Source organism: Falco naumanni, chromosome 9, assembly GCF_017639655.2.
Source record: "Falco naumanni isolate bFalNau1 chromosome 9, bFalNau1.pat, whole genome shotgun sequence".
Classification (NCBI taxonomy): Eukaryota; Metazoa; Chordata; class Aves; order Falconiformes; family Falconidae; genus Falco; species Falco naumanni.
The window spans coordinates 41,598,467-41,624,894 of record NC_054062.1 but is presented as its reverse complement, the minus strand read 5'-3'; the positions used below and the strand labels follow the sequence as shown (position 1 = coordinate 41,624,894).

The 26,428-nt window shown below is 37.5% G+C and overlaps 1 protein-coding gene across 2 annotated transcripts in view; it reads left to right on the top strand.

Moving 5' to 3' along the window:
* Positions 1-26,428, top strand: part of NRG3 (neuregulin 3) — a 421,294-nt gene that overhangs the window by 319,597 nt on the left and 75,269 nt on the right. Inside the window, exon 4 of one of the 2 annotated variants that reach the window (XM_040607376.1) lies at positions 25,218-25,241. In XM_040607376.1, the coding sequence (XP_040463310.1) occupies positions 25,218-25,241 (24 nt within the window). Of the gene's footprint in view, positions 1-25,214; positions 25,242-26,428 lie in introns of both variants that reach the window. The other variant, XM_040607375.1, reaches the window with a different exon arrangement.

Here is a 26,428-nt window from a genome sequence, read left to right as displayed (position 1 = left end):
GTTAATAGGGAAGATGTACTCTCCTGCTAATTAGAATTAGAATAACCAGAGGCTAATTAGAATATCGTAAATTAGACAAAAGCCAAATGTAGATGTTTTAAGGTGATGTGTAGAGGATATTAGCTCTTCTGACTTTTTAAGAAGCTTCAATAACGCATTCTGAGGGAGACTCAAAGTCATAGCTGTTCTATGTCTGTCTGCTTCTTAATAGAGGGAAGTTATTCAGTATCTGCTAGGGCAGGTCTGTACTGAGAGCAGGGCTGTTGACCTTGCTGGGTGAGCAAAACATCTCAAATCCAGAGATGCTTAGCTGAACTCAGTAAAGTGACAGCATCGTGAAGCTGACTGCCAAAATTCAGCACATTGAAAGATGAAAATATCTTTCTTACCCCCCCACCTCTGTTAACAAAGTCACTGTAAAAGGAAACTAAGAAACAAAAGGAAAAAGAATAATTGAGATAGATAGATAGATAGTTAGTCAGTCTTGGGGTAGGCTGAACTAGACCTTGCTTAGATTTTAATTTAGGATGCTTTAGGAATGAATGGAATAATGCAACATTGGCAACCTGCTTCTTGGGTCGATCCTGCTTAGCATTTGTGAAATTAAAGGCTTTTTCTAAAACTTGGCAGGGTGTTGGTAGTTAAAATCTCTCATTGTTCTATTGCACATAATACCCAGATCTTTCTACACTACTTGCACAGGACTGTCAAAACAATCAATGCAGATTAGACTTTAATTTTTTTTAAAAAAAGTAAAAAAAATACAGTGAGTGGTACTTTGGGTTGGTTTGTTTGTTTTCAAAGTGTGCTGTGAAATCATTTTTTTGCCCAAGAGGAGAGACTTGCTGAAATGAATTCCAAATGAACCTTTGCTTGCCCAGAATAAGACCTGGAAAGTCTGCTGTATGTTGTAACTTTCCAGCTGAGTTTGTGCTGAAAATGGAAATTGCTTAAGCTTGAAGTGAGAACGAGATTTACTAAAATGAGACTTACTTAAGCCTTAAAATGAGAATTACTCAAGTTTAGAGTAGTCAACAGATAGAAAACGAAGATTGATTTTTCCTGTCTTCCAGTCCTAGTGACTGGATCCTAGATCAAGTGTTTTGGAGCAGCTGGGCACTCAAGTTTTTCCCATCATGATCTTTCATATATAAATGAGCCTTCTAACATCTAGTATATATATACTGACAAAATACAAAATTTTTAATAGTTACAGCTTGTTCTTACAATGTACATTACTTCTGACATCACTGTCTATCATCGGATGTCAAGTTGCCCATTAGAACTGCAATCCTTAGAATTAGTCCAAGGATTCCCTATTTTGATTAATCTAAATATCATTTGCACATTTTTCATTGGAACAATTTGTATGTTTTGCTTAATAGAAATGGATCAGCTTTGGGGGAAAAATATAAAGTGTATAACTTGGAAACCTTTGCCTAACATCTAGGTGTGCTGAAAACCATTTAAAGTTGATTGCCGAAAGACAATCTGAATAAGTTTGTAATAAAGGGTAGGAAGTGCACATTGAAAATTTATGGTACATGCCTTCTGTCCTGTCTGCTATGGGCTTTTGCTTTTTCTTTGTAGTTAGTTTCTCATTACAATATAGTACTCTCCTTAACCCAAAATTTAGGAAGAAAAAGATGAAAGTAATTCATGCCTATAATATCCTTCCGTGCCTACAGATATTAAAGCTGACAAGTATTTTGGTGAGCAGTATGGCAGATGGTCTGTGTCTGAGCGGAAGAAAGAGCAGCAGCAAAAGGAAATAATATTGCCAAGAGTGATAGTAAAGTTTAAAAAGCAGTAAACGTAACTATGTGCTAGGCATTAGCTAAGAAATTCTTCAAGAGGAAGGAGTTTGGAAAAATATGAGATCAGAGAAGGATTTAATAATTATTGCCTAAGCACATTCCTTTTTGTTCTTTATGCAAAATGCCTTACTAGCAGATTGTAATATACATGGTAGCAGTAGATAAATATTTTAGTAGTAGGGGGTTGTCTCAAAAAAAGACAAAACCAAATCAGGGGGAATACAAGAAAAATACTACATTTTAAGATTAATTTTGTGGGGCTTTAATTGTGTAAGACAATGGAGAATTAGTAGGAGGCCAAGAGGAGCAGATAGAAAGTCTTCTCAAGGTGATGGATGTGAACAAACTTGGACTTCAGGTCTGCAAAGCCCTGACTGCTAACACTGCCTTGGGCTCGGGGTCAGGATCTGGCTCTGGGGTCAGGTAGGTTGCTGAAGAGAGACTGAGATGTTCTGAAAGATCTCTGAATGTCTTACATTGTTGGGCATAAAAAGCCAACAGAAGGGAAAATTAGAATAGACACAAGTGCTTTGATCAATGCAATAGGAACATTACTCCCTAGGTTTTGACCATAGAGTGCCCCAATTTATATCTGCTCATCCCTGGTGCATGTTAAACTTGAAATGCCATTTCCCCCCAGAGAGGGGGAACTGTGTTCAGAAACCTTTGACTTTTAGTACAGGTTTACAATCAAGAATTCAATTCAGAGCTCTTCTCTATGCCATTATTTTTATGTCAGTGGATAAAGACCTAAAAAGAACTGCATAAAGTTGTCAGGTTTGGATTGGGACGACTTTGGTTCTTTACTTCGATCTCTTTTGTTCATGAAAAGAAGGTATACACAGAAATTTTTATTGTTTTCACTTGCTACAGAATGTGCTGTTTACACTGGAAAAAATGCAAAAATTAGATGTCAGAAATAAGTGAATTGACTGGGAATGAAGCAGTGTCTGCCCGGTACAGCAGTTACCGCATAGATGAAGTGCAGTTGTTTTCTGTGCAAAGTGGATGTGCTGGGATCTGATATTGTCACATACTTTTTTTTCTTGTTACACAAACTGATTGATATGGTTGCTTTTTTTCTTTTTATGGATAGCAATGCAGAAGAATGACTGTTCTTTTCTGCTTTAAGACAGTCATTGGCTTAGAGAATAAATTCCTATAGTATGCTTTGGTCAAAGATGAAAGTACTACATTATCCATGTCAGTTTTGTGTGAAATTCATAACGTATTTTTCTGAAGAAGCAGCCAGGCTGGCTGGAGAATTTTATTTTGGTTTACATTTATCTGTAAACTTGGATCGGTTGTCCAGCAGTTTGATTGACTGATGCAGCTTCTGTTTGGTATGAATCCAAATGTACTCATTTATTGTGCACTCCCGTTATTATCCATAAATCTCTCAAGCCTTAGGTACTAGCAGCTGCACTGCTATTTGAATGTAAAAACAATGCATCTGATGTGTGAGAATGCAAAATCTCTTACACAAAAGGAAAAAGTAAGGGCAGGAAGTACAGAATTATTAGCAGAATTCCATCACCTGTGGACATTTTAATATTTAAGTTCCTATTTATCTTAAGTCAGTTTTTGAAATTATGTTTAGGCTCTGTGAGAATTAACTCCTTCGTGCCTTTGAAATACCTGGGAGTAAATGGATGGACGATGAAAATTTGTGTATGCAATCTTAGGGCTTGGGAGTCTTTTTCTTTCTTTTGAGTCCCAAACAGTATTTGTATTGTGTGCCTTGGTTTGGTTAGCTTGATAGTGGATAGGCTATTTGAGAAGAGACGTTGGACTGGAAAACTAGTAATGGATAGCTGGTGAAATGGCAACTATTGGGCAACTATTTGTTTCTGACTCCCTTTCCAGCATCTGGTTGTCATAAGGAGAGTGACTGTTACCAGGAGAGACCTTAGAAACATGTGCAGGGTTGTGGAGAAAGCAGTGACCCCCAAAACTCTACAGGATTGCCCTAGAATCTGTCCTTAAATTTTGTGTGTGTGTGTGTGTTGTGACTGTTCCTGAGTGCAACTCTTGCAAATGTGACAGAGCCCAGAGCTCAACAATCCTTTCTGAAGGGTGCCACTAGGGTATGTGGAGTAACAAGTTTTCAATAGTCTTACGGGAAGTTGTGTTAGATACTCAGTTGGCACCCCAGTGTTTGGTGTACAAGCCTCTCTATTCAAAGGTGTGGGGATTGTTATCAGTTATGTTATCTAATAACAACATGTTAGTTTTCAAAAAAAGCAGCCTTTAACAACAGTGAAGCTGGCCAAAAGCCAGAGAGACTGTCAGTGCTGACTTCACATTAAAGAGGAGGAGTAGTACAGGACCACCAGTGCAGAACAGGGAGGAGAGGGAGAGGAACATCAATGGAGAAACAAAAGGCTCAGTGTGTAGCTTTTTGTTTGTTTCTTTGTTTGGGTGGGTTTTGTTTTACAACGTCAAGTAACATAATGTGACTTGTCTGATGATAATTCTTCCAAAGGAGATCTGCATTGTGAGCAAACAGTTTTATAGGGCTACCACTTGTCAAAGTCATAACTTACCTTCTTTGGTGGTATAAAATGCAATTGGTGAGTTCTAAGGTTTAGTGGTAACATAAGACAGGTTGCTCAGTGAAGGGGTTGTGTCTGCTGAAGCTCTACAGCGTGGCAAAATTTTAGAGATGTTTTCATCCTGCACTGGGCACTTCTAACCTTTCTGCTTTCAGTGATAAGCACATTGAGCGTAGCCTTTTTCTGTTTTTAAACCTGTCATTTAAAAAAAAAAATATTTTTTGTGTGATACATAGACATTCATTACTTTATACCCTTACCCTAAACAAAAGCCCTTTCCTCTCTTTCAGTTGACTGAGTTATTTTCACAAAGTTATTCATACTCTTTTATAACTTATCTTTGCAATATATGAGCCAATTGAAAACCCTAGCATCTGTTTAAAAGTAGAATTTGAAAACCTAATACATTTTTTTTTTCTCTGCTCATTTCTTGAGTTGTTGGAAGTTGTGTTCCCCCAAAAAAACAAAACCAAAAACGGGATAGTGGCTCTTGGAGCTGAATTTTTTAGAGGCATACTTGGTAGAACCAGAAGACCTGGTTGCATTTTATATATAAATACATATTTTAGCCCTTGACTCAGTGTTTTGCTGCCTTCACTAATGTCATGCAGGAGCTTAATCTAGAAATAAATTGTGATATTTTTCCACCTCATAATATTGCTTTTATATTAATAAGGTGGCACAAACAGAATGGAAGCAGTGTATTTCCCCTATCTAGAAATTCTGCCTTCATGAGACTTCTGTGCTATCAAACCCATCGTGATACAAGGGAATAGGAACAGCTTCTTTTTTGCCATTTTCTGAGAGCAGGCAATCTGTAAAAGAACCTTATCTTCTGTGTGGCAAGGGAACTCGCAGGCTTTTCTAGCTTGTGCATACAAGGGAAGTCAGGAGACTGAGAAATCAGCCTGATGAATCGCACAGTGGAGAAAATAAAGCTTGTCAGTATGTACTTAATGCGGTCACTAATGCTGCAACTTAGATGCTTAGCTTCCTGCTAATTGCTATTGACCGTACATTTAAATTACTATACTCGTTTTCTGACTAAGTTATATGAGTTTTAATCTAGACTTTTCTGATTTGACTGATCAGCTTTGTGCTGCAACAATGTTTCTAAAGTTTTAATTTGCTCATGAGAAATGTATTTGCTATGAAGCTGTGCAACTTTGCGAGCTCATTTCTGCAGTATGCTGCATACTACACTTGTCCTGTGGTTGGATGAGGAAATACCCAAGAAAATTCAAAACGAATTAGGTCAGGTTGTGGAAGCAGTTTAGCTGCAGCAGCACACAGCTCAGCAAAAGCCAATTAATCTGCCTGCTTGCATTAATACTGCTCTGCCTGCCACTCTCCCTAAAGAAGAAAAGCAATTTTGTCCATCTTCAACCCAGTAGCTCTCATGGGCCCCTTTTTCAATATAATTTACATGCATTAATCACAGCCCAGTTTTCTTCCCTGTTTGTCCTTATTGCATTTTTCTGATCTGGTCTGAGTGGTTGACAAATCTAACAAGCACAAAGTTCGAGGTCAAAAAGGATCTTTTGGGTCTGGAGAATATCTTCAAAAGTAAATAAAGAACAAATCTATAGTGTAATGAATCTGAAGAATTTACGTCACCATAAAATCACTTCAGGAAAGGAACTGGGTTGCTGTCTTCCATAAACTTCGCTCTTAGAGTGTTAAACTCCCCTGATGAGCTTTTTTCATTATTGGTTAATTAAGCAAAGTGTTCTGTTCTCTTATTGCCCTTATGCTCACAAAACTCCTTTTAGTATCTGTGTTCAACATGCCCTTTAGAAAATAAATTTGCTTGTTTTTCTAGTTTTCCATTTAAGTCTCCATTATGCATCATCTGATAAAATAGAGGCTTCATGTCTGTTGCATATAATAATGTTGGGTTTGATCCAAGAGCTTAGCCAGAACTGAAGATTCTGTGAAATTAGCAGTTGGGAAGACAAGCTAGTAATACCCGGATATGTTTGATGCAGTTACAGTTACAAAAGAAAATTCTTCTCTTCTAGAAGATAAATTCTCCTGTCTGAACAGGACACATCAAACAAAAGGAAGTTGTTCACAGCTCCAGCACTAAAGCTGCCAGAGTAGCGCCTTTCCTACCACTTTTTTATAGGTCCATACTTGCTGGTTTTCTGCCTTTTACATTCCTTCTCTGATACCATTTCACTGCTTCTCTCACATAACTTGCTAGAACTCTGCATACGTTGTGTGCTTTCCTCTGTTTTGGAGGACCAGACATCTTTGCTTCTGTCATACTGATCTCACTTTCCCCTTAAGTAAAAAACAACCAGAATATTTTCCTAACCTGTAAGTCTGCCTTTTTCTTATGTGCCATATATCTGAGGCTAAAGTAGAATGCATTATTTAATCTAGCCATTAAATAAAACTATTAATGTCACCAAATTTTACAGTTGTGCTCATATGGGCAAAATACCTCCATTTCTAAATATCTGTGTCACTGCTGATAGATTTCTTTAATCCACTTTGCACAGCTGTAGCAAATTGCTATTTTTTTATTTATTTTTCTAACACATACTTTATGCTTGCAAATGCTCTTGAAAAATCACTGAGAGCTCTGTGGAAGCTGCCATTGTAGTAATTGTAAACAGTTATATAAAATTACGCTGTCATGCTGTCTGTTCCAATTAAACTCATAACATTTTTGTATGGGGCATACAAATCTGTACAGTAAACTGGAGAGAATGGGTCCTTGATGCTCCTATTAAAAGGCAAATTATATTTTTTCATGGCATAACTTGAGAAAAAATACAAGCAGTCAGCCTCTTTTTCTAAGATTAAAATGAACTAAAATACACAATTTAACAGTAAACTGTGATCCAAAAATGCTGTGAAGACTTTACCTTTCCATCACAATCACAAAAGCATCTTTTTCAGTTACATTAAACACTACCTGAAAGTAAAGGACTAGCATGTACAGGTGGGATAAGCTTAATCTGCTAGTACTAGCACATTCTGCTGCTTGCTGCTGCTTGCCTTCTGGTTTTCCTTTCTTAGCATTCAAAGTCAGAGTGGGATCGTGTCTGACAAGGCACAAGGTGTGGTGTCCGTGTTCGTGTTTAGCACATTTGCTGTTCCACTTTGCCATGAAACCATTCCTTTGGATAATCAGAGCAGAGTATCCTGACACTGAAATTTTTGTAGACACTTGAAATACCGCTGCCACATTTCTCTCACTAGCAAATGTAAAAAAAAATAATGGCAAGTCAGATTCCAGTATGGCTTTTTATACACAAGTAAACAGTAGATGGTGGATGGGAACAAGCACTGGGAGAGAATAGAACCTGAACAATCTGATCCTCAATTCTACATTTCCTGTACGGATTCGTCACAAAGCACTGGAACAATTTGTGATTAAAATTATTTCAATGTGGAAACATTTTATTGGCTGTCAGCTGATTTAAGCACAGTGCGTGCCGGCACCTCTAACTTTCATCACTCTGCTTTTGTAATCTTTGAGAAATAATATAAATACCCTGGCTAGACTACATGCACTCCATAATGTTGATTGGCCCGTGAAAAATCATCTCAGGGTAATTCATGATAGACGAAGGCCTCAAATCAAATTTATTAGTTGTCAGAGAAATTTGTTACAAAGGACAAAAATACATGGATTGGAGTTTGGATTCTTTGAAACTGGTTTGTCATGCATGTAATGGACACTGTGCTGCAACAGCACCGTGCCATGATGCTCAGGGACCCCCATCTTTCAGAGCTGCATCAGTAACCTCTTCAGCCAGTGCTTCATCCCTCAGTGATGGTATGACATCTTTAAAGCCTAGAAATACCCATCGAAATGGATGATGTGGCCTGACTTGCTGACACATCCTGTGCACCAATTAATTTGGTTATAAACACAGTTTTATAAAAAAAGAGAAGAAAACTTCATAATGAATAATTCTTTAACCTAACATACTTTGCATTTAATAGACATAGAAAGCAAAAATTAGCACAACCGGTGAAAGGTAGTGAATAGGATACATAGTTGTAACATTTACTTAGCTGAGGTGTATGCTAATTAATCTAATTCATCTTACTCATCACAGTTTAGTTTCATTTGCGTTATTATTGTTATGATTAATTTTCCCTCGTTATGATGGAGATATCACTTACTAATGTCCGGTTAAATGCAATGTATTTTTGGGGAATGAGTTTCAGAGAAATAAATTGTCTCTGCTCTCCCCCATCTCAGTTCTGTTGTCACCCAAAGAGGAGAACCGGGAACAACAATCTCTAGTTTGCTCATGAGAGAAAGATGTATCCTCAAAATTGCAATTCCTTAAGAAAATGTTTATAAACAGTGTAAGGGTTTTGTTTTGGTTTACTTGGTTATTTTGCCCTGGAGTGTGTTTAATTTTGTTAAAGTCAGCCTAATGGACTGTAAAAAAATGAAAATGTGCAATTGTAGAGCAGCTAATGAGACTCCATCGTGGTGACACTGATTCAACCCAGGCAGACTAGGGCTGTATGCTTTTTTTTTTTTTTTTTACAACTTTTGGCATATTTGTCTGTCTTCAGCCACTTATATTAGTGCTTAATATATGACTCTACTACTAGCTAAGAATACCTTCCAGAAGTAAGGTCCACGCTGCAGGCCTCAGCTTGTATTAATTCTCCAAGCATAGCTTCTCCAGGTACTGTGGCAGTTGGTAGGCAAGTATTTAACAACTCCTGTGTAATTACTCTGCATGTATTTAAACTTGCTTAAATGGCATATGAACAGGAAAGAGAAGTCAGCGAAACATCAAAGTTACTATTGTAAGTCATCCAAACAATCTAAACAGCATTAGCAAAAATAATAAACAAAAGAAATGAAAGAATAAAATACTTGTATTGTGATGCTCTTGCACAGCAGTGTTTTGCACGTGCACAAAAGACAGAGGAAAAATTAGCATATGATTGCATTCCTTGTATGACTATATATATACATAACCTGTAATTATCACAGCATGATTTTGTACAAGTTCCTTTTAGAAATGCAATCTTAAGACCTCTGTCTTGAATTTTATATTCCGTTCTAAAACCAAAAGATTATTATTTTGAAAATTGTTTCTCAGTACAAAACTTGGTTATGGAAAAGTGTTAGATCTTTAACTGTTTTGACTTAGTTTATCTGGAAGTTGTCACACAAATATGATGGGATCATATTTCCTTTATTAAAAATGGTCTCTCCATTTAATAATTTTAGGTGAATTCCAGTTAGTGGGGCAGAAATTTCCTTCCTAGGCAAAAAGGATTTAAGGAGAATCTCCAGATTCATTATGACAGTTCTCTCACAGCTGGACCACTAGTGGAGCGAGCAGCCATGCCAGCATGCACAGTCCTTAATGTACTGGTTGGGATGAAATTGCACTTTTGGTGGCAGATCTTGTATTCTCTGTCCCTTGAGGAGTCTGACTCAAAGGCACTAGCCAAAGCTTTTACCTCTTTTATTCTTGCTCAGTGGGTTGTTGTTTGTTTTTTTTGTTTCTGGCAATTGTGGCAGTACCGATAAGTACACAGTGTTTTTTGCTCTTTATGCTATGTTTTATTGGAGTGTAGAAAGTGATGGTAAGAACAGTCATCAGATTTTTTAAAAGTATTCAAACATCATCGCTTGAGTGAATATATTGCTGATCCAGTACCACAACTGATAAATGTTCCACTGTCTGTCTGGAAATTACAGCTGTATAGAATGATGGTCTGGGAAATATCAGAGGGATATCATTGGGTCTATAAATACAGCAAGTGGATAAATATAAAGGAAAGATAAGAATGGCTGAGCTGAAAGATGTGTTGGCACAAGAATGAATGAGTTTGAGTTGGTGCAGTATGAATTTTGGCTGAAAATCAAAAGAAAATTCTTATACATTAGAAAAATCAGGTTTTGCACCTCAGAGCCTATGACATGTTTAAGACCTCAACTGGTCAACATAATAGTATGATGGTGCAAGTGACTTAGATTCCCTGCCTTTTTCCTGCCGTGGTTGCTGGACCTCTGTAGAAAATTTCCACGTGTGAGTATGCACAATCCAGCTTTTTGTGCCCTGTTAGCTTTCTGCTAATGCAACTCTTTAGCGAAAGTAGGAGTAGTCATCTCAGCAAAATGGGTATCTCATAGCACATCTGGGTGTCTCCAAGTTAACCCGATCTACCTAGCATGAGGAAAAATAGCAATATCATGGAAGAACCAGCTGCAATACCACGGGTATTCCTAGATGGTGATAATTCATGCGTGCCTGTTCTTCCATGCCGCAATAACTACATGCAGGTATACCTCCTGCGGACTAACTGAGCGTGTGAATGTAAGGCTAGGTGCAAGAGTAATTTTCTCTTAAAGTGCAGATGTTACCCTAAAGAAATAAAATTTTCAGGAAAACTTAAGCAGTGTGAGCCTAAGATGACTGGTTTCGGTCTTGAAAGTGATTTCAGCTGCTTTACAATGGTAAAGGTACTGGGGTTTGTATTTTACAGAAGTATTTAGGTGCCTAAATATGTTTTTAACCATGTGTTGGCCTCTCTGATCTTTTATTTAAGGGAAGAAAATTGCTAATCCTCAATGGCAAGTGCATTTAGCAAATGAAAAATAGAGACAGCTGCTTTTTCAGCTTAAAATATTCACGAGTGTTAGTTACATGTAGTGCACAGCTGCTGAAAAAAAGGCGGGGAGTACAGGTTGCAGTGGACAACCATTTCCCTTTGAGGAAAACAATATTGCTACTGCTGAGAATGTTCTCTGACATTAAGGCAAAATATTGGATTCTTCACAAACCTGTGTGAAAAAAAAACTTCATTTTTTTTTGCATACCTGATAGACATAACAGTATTTTAGTAATACTTTTTCATTGATATCAGCTTATTTCCAGGATATATACTGATTCTTTGTAAAGCCACTCTGAAATGTAAATACCTGTTTCTGATGCTGCTGTCAGCTCAAGCAGCAGTACAGTCCCTTGTGTAACCCAGGTTTCAGACCACATTTGATATAATGGACCAAGGAAAGAAGAGCAGGATGAGATTCTTATTCTGTACAGCATTTTCGAGAAAAATACTGCTTCTGGTAAATGTGATGAATGGAATAGCTGACTGGGACAGTCTGCAGCCAGAGTTCAAGAAAATACAGATATTGTTTTGCCAAGCCTTACAGCTCCTCTGAAGAGCAATATTTCCCTTTTATATGTTCTGGAAAAGGGAGGATTTGGGTCAAAAGTGTGTTCCAGACCTTTCTTTCCTGCTGTTTACTGACATGTATATGTTCCAAAGAAAAAAGTAGCTTGTTTAACAATCTGAATAATAAATTTGTGTTACAGTGATACAGGTAGGATCTACGCACCAAACATAGACCTTGGGCTGTCTTCACTGCTGTCTGGCATCTTCATGCCATCATAAGGGGACTTACCTTTCTCACTGGTTATGGCCTCTTTAAAAGCTCCTCTTCAAATCCTGGCACCATGACAGTAAAATAGATGTGCAGCTAGAAGAAAAAAAGGTGATAGCTGGACTGTCAGTTTTGAGACCATATACAGGTAAAATAAAATAATTAAAAAAAAAAAAAAAAACAAAAACAAAACCAACCAAAACACAAACAACAAACAAACCCTAGTATTGACATGACTCAGCTTCCTAAAGTTTGCTGTGAAATCACAGTTTTTATCTAGGATCAGCAGCAATTCTACTTCAGAAGGGTTTGGAGCAGGCACTGAAAAATTGTGCTGCTCAACTTTTGCCATCTTTCAGGTTAATTTTCCTACCTGACTTTATTCTGTGCCTGAAATTCTTACCCTCAAGTATAGTACAAATATATTAGAAATCACAATAGAAGTGTATCTTTGTCTCTTTTTCCCTTCACTGTATTCATCTTTGTGACCTTTTTAATGTGTCTGACACATTTCTAACTATTCACTCTGTAGTATTGCCACCAAAGAAGAAAAAAAAAAAAAAAAAAAAAAAGCATTTTCCATGTAGGCTCCCAGCCCCGTAACTAGAGTCTTGTCAGCTGAGAGGCCACCTGCCAGTGTGTGCCTCCATTTTAGCAGGCTGCATTGGCAGACAAAATGCAAATCCATGCGATAACCCAGAGCTTTCCCTACCTTGCCATTGTCAGTGTAACTGTATCTGTAAATGAATGAATACACAATGGGGCTTCACTTAGCAAAAATAAAATAACAATATACACAGGTAGCAGGACTGTTTACTTTCTTCCTGACATGCTGAGACATTATGTATTTCTTTTGTAATTTGAAAGCATTTTCTTCTGGTTGGATCATATGTACCCAGTAAGGACTTGCTAAAAAGAGAAGACCTTTCGGTAAGCTGTCCTGTATTTCTGCTAGAAATTGCTTGTAATTTTTTCTAGAGATTTTATTGCAATTTACGTGTGAGATGCAAGAATTCTTGTTTTGTGACCATATAGACATGCAGTTCCTCAGACTAGCGTGTTTCAAGGGGAGGAAACCCGATTTCATCTGGGTAGCAGATTTTATCCAAAGACTACATTAGTTGTAGTAGCGTTCACGCATTTTCCTCTTGTTAGTTCATAAGTCATTTAGATCTCGTGTAAAGGTGATTTTCATACTCCTGACTCTAATTCACCAAGGATGAGAGAGAAAACAAATCTTTCCTGTATTTGTTTTATATTTACTTTTTAGAGATATAAATGCTTTGAATAATACAGGAACTGTTAATACTTTCTAATCCCATCTTGGTATTTACCTACCTCCGTGGTGTCTGTATGAGTTTACCCTGCACTGGAATTGCAGCTGTGCTGGGTCACTACTTGCAGAGCTGTACCCGCCCAGCACCATGTTACCTGCCCAGCACCGTGTTACCTGCTGTGTTGGCTGACCCGTTTTGCAGAGTCTGTGAGTTGTTCCAGTTGTGAAGTGAGGTGCAGAAGTGGAGCGAAGCGTGGAAAAAGCAAGCTGCCCTTTCCATGTCGATTATTTATGAAAGTTGAATAGCCCACAGAGAAGTAAAAAGTTTTGACTTGAGCTCACAGCTTTGCTCTGAGCAAAATCCTACTGATTTAAAACACACCAAAATCAAACCAACCAAAACCCCCTAAGTGGGTTATAACATTATTTTATTTGTGATTTCTAGACCACCTTACAAAACTTACTTACTGACATACCTAGTTTATTTGTAATGAAAAAAAATCCAAACCTCCCTTTTGCCCTCTTCTTATTTGTCGAAATAATTGATGCCCTAGTAGAAAGGTCTTATAAAGGAAACACTGAATTCCTCAATGTTGCTAACATCAGAATGAATGTAATAATAAGTGGTATCTTAAACCTGGAATGAAAAAGGCCTTTGATGGGGGAATGTTCTGTGAGATTTATTGGGAACTATTACATTCTTTGAGGCCCTCAATGTTTATGTTATAGAGAATAAAGAAGAAAACAAGTGCACTTTGATCATCCAAAGCACAAGCATCACTGAGGTGTCTTGCAGAGGGCAGACCATAGTGATTCTTCCAGTCCTCCCTACTGGCTATCTGTTACCTTTTCCTGTGAAGTCTTTTAGCAAATGAGCTCCACATTCATCTAAACCGCTTTGCCTAGCTTTTAAGTAATGATTTGTGTTTATGAAGAACAAATTCTCCTCCTTTTTACTTTTGTTTTTCGTATCCTGCTCTGTGTGGGGTGCTGCAGTAATTTGTGAATTGGCTTGAGGGCCAGATGTTAGCTCCTAGTGCTGCAGGTATCAGCATATAGGTACTGTTCTGGTTGTTTTGGTTTACATCCGATCTGTGCAGAAGCAACTCATTTGTTTGAGTGGCTCTGACACAGCGATTACATTTATTGAGTTTAATATTTCTATATAAGGGGCCCTTTGGCACTATTCTCACATTATATTCACAACAATTAATTGCAGTGTATCACCATATACAAATAAGAGCAAACAGCAGCTTTAATTTTGCTGCTCTCGCTGTAGGTGATTCTGGGCTGTGTGCACATCACACACTGTTCCTCCAATATACCATTTTTCATTGCAGTTGATAGCAGCTAGTAATTTTGTATATATCATGGCCCTATGTCTGCTTCAGATCTCATGGATGAGTCATATTATCCATCCCAAACATTATCATTTTTAGACTGCCTTTGTTTCCTGTATTTATAATAATGTTGCTTTAATGTATTTGGAGTAGCATAGAATTTGAACACCTACAGTATTCAAACACAAAAACAATTAAATAAATTTTCAGATTGTTACCTACATATCAGAAGTCATAAATTCATGTCACATATCCAAAATTACACAAGATGCTCAGACTGTGAGGAAGGTCTGATAGTAATTTTTTTCCATCCATTTTTACTGGTACTTGTTTGTTTACATTATTAGCTAATAGCTTCTAAGCAGAACATATTTCCATAAACTTTCCATAGGCAGCTTAGGCATGGAAAAAAAAAGCCATGATTCTGTATGCATGTACTGTATCTGACTGTATGGTATGGAGAATTATTTATTATGCTATCTGTGGGTTCATAAACATGTTGGTCTGATTTTGTCAGAGCATGTGTGCCAACAGGGTGTGCCAATACCCACAATCAAATAGAAATGCTACTATTTGCTCTGTTACAGTATAGGTAAGAGAAACGTTTCCTTGGTGCCTTGATAATATACCTCAACTCTGTACTTTCACGTCTCAACAAATAATTCATGTTATCTCACTATCTCACTTCAAAGAGCCTGCGATTCAGACACAATGCTCTGTATGGTGCAGAGCTGTTGTCCAAATCACTGTGCTTCTGCAGCGTACCTGGCTTAGTATTGATTAGTTTGAATAAATTATTCCCAGATGTCAAGAAAACATTTTAACTTGGAGATAGATGAAGCTCTTCTGCTCCCATCTGCTGTCTGTGGTTTGGTACCATAAATAGGCTGACAATTACCAGTACATTTCCATTAAGACTGTTCATACAGCGCACCAATCTCATAGGGCAGGGTCTGGGGAGGGGATCTGAAAGGTGATTTGAGAGAGCACTGAAAATGAAGTACTGAAGTGTTCTTGTCCTTCAAGGAGCCTTTCCTTGAATGTGAAAACACTATATAGTAAAATAATGGCCTTAAGTGTCAGTGTGTACTCAGCAGCTTTAAATAAAATGTAACTGCTCAAATATTTCAGTGGAATCACAAAGGATTTTGATAGACATTTCCCAGGTGACAAAAAGAAACCAAAATTAAAAGCCTTAGTTTCTCTAGCAAGCCACTTACACCTGGTCTTTTGTCCCTCTAATGTTTAATACCACATACTGCATAAATGCAGTACAAGCATTGTTTTGTTTGCGCATGTTTGCACACTACGACAGCCAACAGACATGTAGCAGCTTAAAAAAACCCCACATAATCAAAACACTATTAGTTGAGTTGTAAAATGAATAGAAAGAGTGTTAGTATTGCAAAAAAGGAGAGATGTGCCTAGGGTTGGAGTTGTTCCCTTGCTATACATATTACCTTCTTGCTTAGATGAGAGAACTGCACAGTAGTGGGAGTATTTTTGTGAATTGGCATTGAACATTTCCTCCATTGAATCATAAGAGATGTTGGACAAATGCTGTGTTTCCTGATAAAGTTCACTACAATAAGTTCTTTAAACCTTTCAACTATATGGCCTTGTGAAATTGGGAAAAAAAAGAAGAAATGCTTCTCTGCTTCCTCACTAAATAGGGGAGACCTACGTAGCTGAGAAAAACCTATTTTAAATAAAACCCTTTTAAGCACCATATATGTGTGGATCGCTCACCTGCAGCTGGGTCTGATGTATAAAGGGACTTCCATGCCTGATTTCCTAGAGAAAGGACTCTTGGTAAAATTTGGAAGATCTTGGTGTTTAATAATCTTTTGATGGTTCAGGAAAGTGACTTGAGAGACTCCTGACACACAGGAGTACATATTGCACAGGAGACCACCGAGCCCATAAAGTGTCAAATGATACAAACATTGGGAAGACATTGATTAAAGCTTATATCCTTTTATCATCATCTGAGCCTGAAAGAGCTACTGGAAATGAGGTTCAGTAATGCTGGTGTGTAAGGCCGCTACTTACATGATGTGCAAGATGTGCACAGAGTAATCAGAGTACATTCAAATAATCGTCTTGCCACACTCTGCGTTATTTAAAATTAAACAATATAAGAGTCCTCTGTGTACAGCAAATATGGTTAATATTATCAAAATTGGCTGTCTAAAGAAATGTAGTTTCCCAAATCAAGGCAGATAATAAACACCATCTTTCTAAAATGGTCTGAGAATCCCACATCTCTGAGTCTCCCAAGTCCTTTTGTGCAAAACTCTGACCATTTATCTAGGAAGCTAAGTACAGGTATCAATTAATATGTAAACTTTCTTGTCATTAGACTGGAGATGTATAATTCACAGCCATTAAAACTTTCAATCAATATTGTAAAAATCTTGATGTGAATACCTGTACTCTGCTGCTGCTATTTGTTTTTTGACTGCAGTAGAACTAAATTACTTGGTGCGTTAGGGAATAAAGCGCACTTTTTTTTTTTTCCCCCTGCAAATTGGTGTACATTCCGTGTCCTGAAGTTGAAGGAAGTAATTAGGTTTTAAGAAATTGACAAAAACTTAGAAAATTTTCTGTGCCTTCAGAGAGCAGTAAACACGATTGCATCTGAAACATTTTCCTGTAGTAGGCAAGTGAAGGACAGCTTAATGATCTGTGGAAGGAATAAAGTAACATTTAGCATGAGAAATGTTTATTAAATGTCATATGTTCGTAAGATGAGGGAGCTATTAGCAATTCCTTTAATGTTTCTAGGAGGCTGGTTATATTTTACAGACCCATATTATCAAATACCCCTTTGGAAATAATAGTGCAGAAATCCCTACAGTAATTTCTAAGAAACTCGTAGACTTATTCCACCTTAATAGACATTTTGTGCCACTTATTTAACCAGAATGGGATTTTTTTTCTCCCAGAGAACACTGCAGTCAAGTAAATCTTTCACGCCTATGACAAGATAAATAATCTAATTCATATGTGGTTCCAAAAACTTTCCAGACCATATGTTTTGAAAGTACTGAATAAGCTTTTGGCTTATGGCTTGTACTTTTTTTCTAGTTTTTGTCAAAAAATTATGATTCCACTCCCCTCTCCTATGTAGCTTTATGAGACCTTGTAACAACATAGTTGAGAAAGTACCAGTTTTGCCAGTGTAGAGATTGGAATTTTCAAAGGACTCTGCGTGACTACCCATGCCAATTGCAATTCAGTGGAAGCGCCTAATGACTTAAAACATCCAAGTTCAACTTAGATAAACACATTCAAACCCAATCGCCAGCATTCCTGCAGATAAAGGTGAGCCCATCTGCAGAGGCAGGGTGATACCGCTGTGCAAACCTGGAGTAGTCATGAGAGGTGGCACCGGGATTTTATGCAGTGCATGTCTCAACGCTGCAGGAACGTTGGCGTTAATGACACAGTGAAGGATAGAAGAATATATTGTTCCATGGCCTAATTCTTCTGACGGTTCCTCGGTTGTGACAGTGCTGTAATCACCTACTATGCGATTGCAACTGTGGGACAAGTGTAGTCATTGTCACAGTTGCTGCAGAAGCCCAGGAAGAGTTCAGAATTGTAAAAGTAGGTCGACTAGCTATGTTGGTGTTTTGTCTTTGTGTAGTCCTTAGCACAGTCAGAGATCCTGGTAGGTGAAGTTGTACTTTTAGATGGCAATATAAAAAAAGCCCTGGAGCCCCCCCCCCCCCCCCCAAAAAAAAAAAAAAAAAAAAAAGGAACTTTACGGGAGGTGATAGGCTTCAATAATGAACAGGAACAAAAAAGATAAATTACTTTTTTTTTCAATTGCCATGCTAATACAGGGGTTTAGTGATCTGTCAAAACTGCAGAATATCAGAGAAATCTTGACATCTCTAGGGTTAACTATCAGAAACATTGATTATAACAGTTTATGCTAATATCAGTAATCAAGTAACCAGGATATAACGTGCAATGTTTAATGGTCTCATTGCAGGGGCAGAGGAGTTGGTGTCAGAGTGATCACGTTGGTTCATCATTTTCAACATATATTTAGAGAAAGCTTCAAAAAATAACCTTGTCACCATGAGCTCTGAGGCTCTATGTGGGCACCTTTATGTTCATTTGATGTAGTTACTTATTTTCATGGAAACTGTTACATTTTTAGCAAATAAGAAAGCATCTTCAAGTTGTCTGACTGGAAACATAGCATTCTGTGTGGCCTTACTGTTTACACACTGATATTCTAGGGTGAATTAAAGTCCTTATATGTGTTGAGCAATTCTGTTGATTTATGAATGTTAATCAGCAAAAATAAATCTGTATATAGCAGCAGCAGCAGCTAACGTTTACCTTCTCTCTCCTCTAATTGATGGAAATAATGGGTTATTCAGAGAAAAATGAAGCATTGCTGCATTTGGCTGACACCGAATACTAAATATTTTGGCCTGAGTGGTAAAATTCTTGAACATGTTCTTCAGGCATTTAGTAAATTTAATGGAGTAATTTCAATAGGCTATTCATTGAATTTAATTTAAACACTTGTTTAATCTAGGGTTAAAATCTGTACTGATTTTCAGTGTTTTGGATATCAGTCAAGGTTGCTTACATTGTTTGGTGAGACAGATTTTTTTCATGAAAATCCAACGTAGTGGCCCAAAGAGAAAGAACTTTGTTAGCTGTAGAGATGATAATTTAAGGTCTTAAAAATGATAGAGAAGAGGCAAGCTTAATCCTCTGAGTCTGCATGCTGCAGATGAGGTAAGTAGTTGAAATTTCCAACTTGTCTTGAACCTGTAAAGGTGGAAGCATTGCTATTATTTCTTTTCAGAAGTTAGAAACAATCTTTCAACTTTGGTGGTGTAAACCACAGCTACAAGTTTTTGTCATTCAAAGGGAAAGAAAATCAATAGTTTATTCCTTTATTCATCACTGTGTATTATTTCTATAACAACAGGCTTTGCTGTGTTTTTCAAATGTTCCTTTGTTATGGAATTGATAGTGGGTGGGGAAATTCTGTCCTGAGGCTATTCTCTCCAGAGCCATATGAGTGCTCACAACAAGCCTATTTTTTTTCCTCCTTTGGCTTTTTTTTTTTTTTCTTTAAAAAGAAATGGACAAAGCAATTAACCTGTAGGTGTTGTCTTCAATATTTGTTTTTGTGGATTGAGGATTTTAATTTGGTTTAAAATAAAATTAACACTGTCTATACAAAGTGAAAATGTAAATCTTCTCTCATTGTTCGTACTGATAATATATCAGATTGTGGAATTTTTTTTATATTTTTATGGCCTTCTTTCTTTGGTTTTTTTAAGTTGTTATCATTTCTGTAACTGTGATTTATAATTTCTTTGAAAACTGACCAAGTATCTTGTAAAGGATGTCTGATTTTCATCACTGTGTCTTGATATAGGTGGGGCATATTACTGATATATTCTATATACTTATTATTACACCAGCTAACGTGTAGTGAACAGCCTACCTATTGCCAGGGAGATTTTATATCTGAAAAAATTCTAATAGTCCTCTTTGTCAGAGAGGGTAAAAGGAGGCACCAGGTATTAGTCTAGTCAAAGTAAGTTAAAGGATTTAGTTTGGTCGATTTTTAAATGTGTTTTAATTTTCTATCATGTCTTTCAGTGAAGATGCTTTGAAAATTCAGTAGTTGAATTGTCTTGATTTTATGTCTCTGTTTCTCTTAAACCATCCCAATAATTTCCTCCACCCCAAAAAAACCTGTTGTGTGAAGATTAGTTTTGTGTAAATTAATTATAAAAACTAATTACCAGAATATCTCTAAAACAAACAACAGAGTCAATTTTTGCACTTTCTAATAACTCAGATTTGTAAAACACAGTAATATATGCTGGTGCTTTTTCTTTTTGATGCTGAAAAAAAAACCCAAGCCAACCTCTGAGAGCACCGGGCCAGTTTGCCAAGTCTGATAACTTCTTGCACACGTCAGAGAGAAAACAGGAGCCGTGTACCCTTCCTACTGAATGGAGGAAATCCCTTGTCCCAAAACTATGTACTCACATGCAAAATGAGGCACCAAAAAATAATGTACTTGAGGATTCAAAAAATAGTATACTTTCATATATGTACATGTAACCAGTTATGGGTTTAGCTTCATTAAATACGCAAATAGGCTGACAACTGTGTGTTGTCAGACATAGTAAGTCATAATGGATAAGACAGTAGCAGCTCCAATCTTTGGGTGGTATCCTAATCTAGCTGCCTTTTGAATGGAAGGATTTTTCTTCATTTCTGACCAAGTTTGATTGGTCTAATATTAAGAGTTAAAGTTTGTCCTGTTCCTTCCAGCCAGATAATCTGTTCAGAGTGCTTGAGCTGTCCCAAGGTAGCTTGCAGCATATCATCGTGTTGCATTTTCTGTTCAAGACAATAATCTACCAAGGACAATTTAACAAATCTTATGAGTTTATTGAAACCAATATATTTCGTTTGTAGTAGAAAATACTTTGCAGTTGTAATGATTTCTAAAGCTGTCTCCTTCTTGCCAAAGTGAACTCGTCCTTAGAATAGATTAAAATGTCTGTAGTGGTCTACAATGAGTATTTTAATTTCCAAGATTTTTCTTCTATAAATCAGTGAGATTTACATGTTGAGTTTATATTTCTATTCATAGTGTAGCTCAGAAAGTACCTGGGACAATGAAACCTGTCTTTAACTAGGGGGAAATCTCCATGTTAATATGACTAAGCAAAAAGCCCCAGCAAACCTCAATCTAGGCACAAGGCTTCATATTCTTTGTGAAGCACTAATAAATTAATCCATTAGTGAGTGCAAATTTATCTTCTCTTGTGCTTGTTATTAAGTATTCCCAGGTGTGTATGTATTCATAAAGTATAAATTAAAATGGCTTTAATACTAGCAACAAATTCACATAGTGCAAGGACCATCAGGCACAGTATTTTTCCCACATCAACAACAAAATGCAGAAATATTCATAAAATAAAATATAAAAGTGAATAATCTTTCTGTCTGAGTAATATATTAGTTCCTAAGAATATAACAATACCAGAAAGAAAGAAGAAATCACAATAACAAAAATAAAATACAGTTGCATTATTTGGTTAATGACCCCATCTTGTGGAGCAGTGCCCACGCTTCAGCACATTAATAGTTCACATATACATTTTTGTTGAAGTGAGTCCTTAAAGCAACTGCACTGTTTGATGGTGGATTACTTGGCATTGCACTCGCTGTGTCCAGGGAAGTGCTCTGCAGGCAATTCATCACTTATATGTTACGACTGTACAGCAATATAACAGTCCTTTCTTACGCTGTGGCATGTCGGGGTCAATACTTTACATTTTTGTGTTTGATTCAGCCTTAGGTCAGCACCACAGCTCGCTTTTCCCCGCCACGGCCCCCACTGTGCAGCTCCCAGTGCCATGCGGGCCTCTCACAGGGACTTGCTGGGAGAGTTTCTTGCCGTTGTTAAGAGCGGGGAAACCCACCTCCAAAACTTGGAGCTTGCAAAATCGTTTCTTTTCTCCACAGCAGTCCAAGTGAGAGTGACCGCTGGACTGATGCTTAGTCACCAAGGGGCAGCCCGATGACGGTCGCAACCCGTTCCATGTATTCTTCCGCATCCTTCCTCTCCCTGCCGCCAGCGTGGCTGGGTGCAGGGGGGAAAAGCAGCCCTGTGAGCCCTGAGGACTCCTCTTGCCCCTGCCTTTCCAGCTGGGAGGTTTCCGACCCCTTTTATCTGTGTGGGAGTCCCGTCACTGCTCTGCTGGAACTGCAATGCTGCAGTATGAAGGCTTTGCTCCAGGAGAGCCAGCATCCGCTTTCGACCTTCTGAAGGAGCGGGGGTGCTTGGAGGGGGCTCCTGGCGGTGGCCACCTCAGGGCTTGAGGGTTGGAAGCTGTTATTTTCAGTCCCTTTCTAATAACTGGTTTTTTTCAGATGCAAAGATGCGGGATTTGGGTTGGTTTGGTTTTTTGTGGTATTTCATTGGGTTGGTTTGTTGTTTTTTTCCTGTAGCTAGTGGAGTAAACACCTTATAATGATAAAAACATTAAGAACCGAACAACGAGAATGATTAATGGTTGCTGATGTTTCTTGTGCCTTGTGCCCCCATTCAACATGCTGAATGCTTTGTTGAATGCCATTCCTGCAGGAGCCATAGTTGTGTTAAGGAAAACAGGTTTCAAAGTTAAGGTTTTGATAACCTGTGAGTGCAGCTGAATTTCTGCAGTGAAGGGGGAAAGGAAGGGAAAAATGTGGGTACATTCAGGCTCTTAGGAGGAAATTTTTTTGTTCTTGTCTTCTTTTTTTCTTTCCTTTTTCCTTCTTTGTTTTTTTTTTTTATTATTATTTTGTATTCTGTCTGCAGAATTTGTTGAACTATACTTCATGGTATAAATTGGCAGCATGGATGTTTTGCTATGAAAGTTTATCCCATTAGACATCCTTTCATTATAATCTGGGTAAATCAGCTTTGTCAGCAACATATATTACCCTGGTTGCTGAAGTTGCTTTCCGGGCATATGAGATACTTTAAATAACTGGCCTGATATGTTCCCACCCACTCCAGTTGAACACATTTCCCAGGAAGGCTACAGATACCCTTGACTCTCACATATAAGCCACTCAAAGACAAACTAAAATGGTTTTTTTCCATCTATTTAAAGGAAAGGTGTGTTTTGCATGCACTTTTTGAGCAAGTGGCTTCTAACTCTGCTGGTGAACTGAATGAGGACATTTCAGGCTGCAAATGCAAAACATGTAGAGAATATAAATACCCCAGTTAGGAAAGGAGGATTGTCTTCTCAGCTGTTCTACATAGACTTGAAAAGATGGTATCGCATGATCTTGCTTCTCGTGTGAATATTGTTAGCTCCGTGGAGACCAGATTACAGCACTTTGATCTCTGTTACCTTTTTTGAAAGTAAGCAGTTGTTGACTACATCTTGATCTAGTTTATAGAAGGATGCAAGGTGTGAATTGCATGCAGATTTCACAGGTACAGAAAATTATAGAAAAAAACCTAGGTTACAAATCCCTGGGAATATAGTATGTTGAATGCACTTTTGATATTTCTGATCTCATGCTCTTATAAAAGCTACATCCCTCTATCAGATGTACCAGGGATGTTTGTACATGACACTTGTACATGAATCAAAGAATACGGATTAGGAGATTGTAATGTGGGATACATATGTGTATGGGTTTGAGTTATGTGTTTAATACCAAAAAGAAAGATTCAATTGGCTGTCACTAGACTTGCATAATGTGCCTGCCCTGACACCCTGCTAATAAGATATTTATACCACATAGCCTCTTCTTATGTTCTGTTCTTTTGACATGCCTGCTGTTGTTCTGCATGAAGATAAATATGGAATTTAGCAACTATTACATAGATTTGTATGCTAAGTGAACCTTCTCCTCGAAGGATTGAAAGGTTGCAAAAGGTAAATCACTCCCAGCATTTTTCAACAGAAACTGTAAACTTTTTTGTATAGTTCAGTGGAGTTTTGAAAGTTGCAGTACGTTACTTGATGGGACTGTTTCACACCACTCCCAGTAGTACCTCCCAGCTCCAAGCACGAGCTAACACGCCAGTCTTGCTCCATCTTTCTTGTAGTCCTCCTGCTCTTTCCCTACTGCCTTCCTCTCCACACACACTGATCTTGGAAACGTTGGCAAAATCATTTATTAATCTATTCTGTATTAAGGAAATGTGACTGTAAATTGAAAGGAAGGTAAACACGAAACATTTTGGGTTTTTTTGTATTTTGAAGGGAAATACTGTGTTTTCCTCAGGGAAAAAAAATAAAATTCTTCTTTATTCTGTATAGTGAAAATTATTTCCTCTCATGGAAAAACAAAATCTTTCAAGTCTAGCATAGAGAATTGCATTTTTCAGCCTTTCTGAACGTCTGGCCTTCCACAGTTTTGGTTTGGGCTTGAAGATACTACTCCCTACACACTCAGCTCTGAAAAGTCAGTTAACATTCTTCTGTTGCCCTGTTCCTGCAGGATGGAGAGTTTGTTACTTTTTAATCACGTATGTATTTAAACATACTTCCTATCAACTTAAATAAGTGTTTTGTATAAATTTAAATCTATTTTGCACTAAAACATCTGTCTGTTAGAGACATATATCCTAATCTGTCGTGTGAAAAAAGGGTCCCAAAATGTTTTGAACTCCATATGGTAAATTCAGTCAATATTCTAAAAATTTTAAAATCCTTTCCTCAGGTCTAAATGTCTTGAAATTATTGCATCATATCACTCAGATGGCTAAGTAGGGACCATGTCTGCTATTTCTTGAAGTCAGATTTTCTGTTGCGTGATAGTAGTTATGCAATCGCGTTGGGTGCAAGTGTGGCCACTGTGCTGCACTGAGAGCTGCAAAACTCAGTAAAAGCCTTCCATTCATCTCTTTAGGGTTTGATCTGTCAGAGAAAATGAAAGCAAGAGCCTTGTCTAACTAATGATAGTAGTTAGCATGTTGAGAGAGGAGTTTCAAGAGAATGAGAAAATGAAATTCCTGTAGGTAGCTCACTTGAGGCACTTCAATTGAATATAAATATAATGAGTAAAGGCATTCATGTCCTTCCCCAAGTACACTTCCCTTCTGTGATGGCTCAGTGCCCTAAATTCCCATCTTTGGGTTGCCGTTCGAAGGGCACGTACCCACAGAGTGGGCCCCAACCCTGCATTGTGTTCTGCAGCTCTGCCACAGAAATATTGAATGCTACCAGTGATGTTAAAGGTGATATTTACATTTTAGTGTATTTCTAACATTTCTGTCTCTTTTTTTCTTTTTTCTTGTACATGCTTTCTTGTGTATAGCAGACCATTTAGGAATTGAATTCATGGGTAAGTTTTCATTTCTCTTCCTTTGGCTTGCTCATATTTATCTTGGTGCCTTATCCCAAAGCACATAGAAGTTAATGGGAAGGCTCCCGTGACGTCCATCAGTGGATTTTGGATTGGGTTGCCATTAGATTTACCGGTTACATTTGAAATTATATGAAGATTTATTTTTTCTCTTGTCCACTGCTAGGGGGCTTTAAAACTGTGTAATGATATTTTGGTATTTTGTTGGTAGTTAATGACATGTAATATAAAGATTATATGGCCATATCATGACATTCGAGGAATAATATTTTATGTGAGATTTTAGGAATGACTTAATGCATGGTTTCATGTAAAGGAAAGTAGATTTTAAATTAGAAATACTTTTTTCAGAAGTTGATGTTGATTACAATGTTAAATGTAACTAGGTTTTATGAGAACCATTTCATTAGCTTTTAACAGATAAGTCAAAGTAATACTTTGAAGGAAAGGGATAAATATCTGTGATTCTGTGAAATAAGTTAACTTCAAGTTATGAAAAAGCTAAAGCAGGAGTGAATAATTGCTTCTTATAATTTTGGAAAGGAAAAGATGATGTTCTATTGACTCAATTGCTGCCCTGTAATGCATTCATAGCTTGATGGAATGATAGGCTTAACAGAGCGCTGCTTCACCTCTCGGCTGGTGATCTGCAGAGAGCATAGGTAATTGCCTTGAGAAGCCAAGGCTTTTCTTTAGCAGAATTAGTGGACTCAAGCATCCTTTGTATAAAAATAGCTTGCATAAACCACTATTCGTGACTGAAAGCACTGTAATAAACAGCTTGCAAATACACGTTAAAGTTATAAAAAAATTACTTTTTCTGTGTCTTTTCCCTATGTTGAGTTTTACTTAATTTTTTTAGATTTCAAACATAAAAATGCGATAGCCTAATGATTGTAAGTAGTGATAACAGGGATTTTGTTGACAAGTTGGGTATAAATTGTCATGAAACCTATATGATAATGACTATTAACTTCATGGCAGGCTGCAGGAGCAAGTAGATAGCCAGCAGGTTGAGGGATTTTTTCCTACTGCTTTTTGGACTTGTGTGGCATACCTAGAGAACTGTTGTCCCTAGTGGTCTCCAAAATCTCTTATCACCAAAAGTTTAGTGTTTCATTTCACTTTATATGCATTTTTAAAAGTACAGATGGAATCAATGCAAG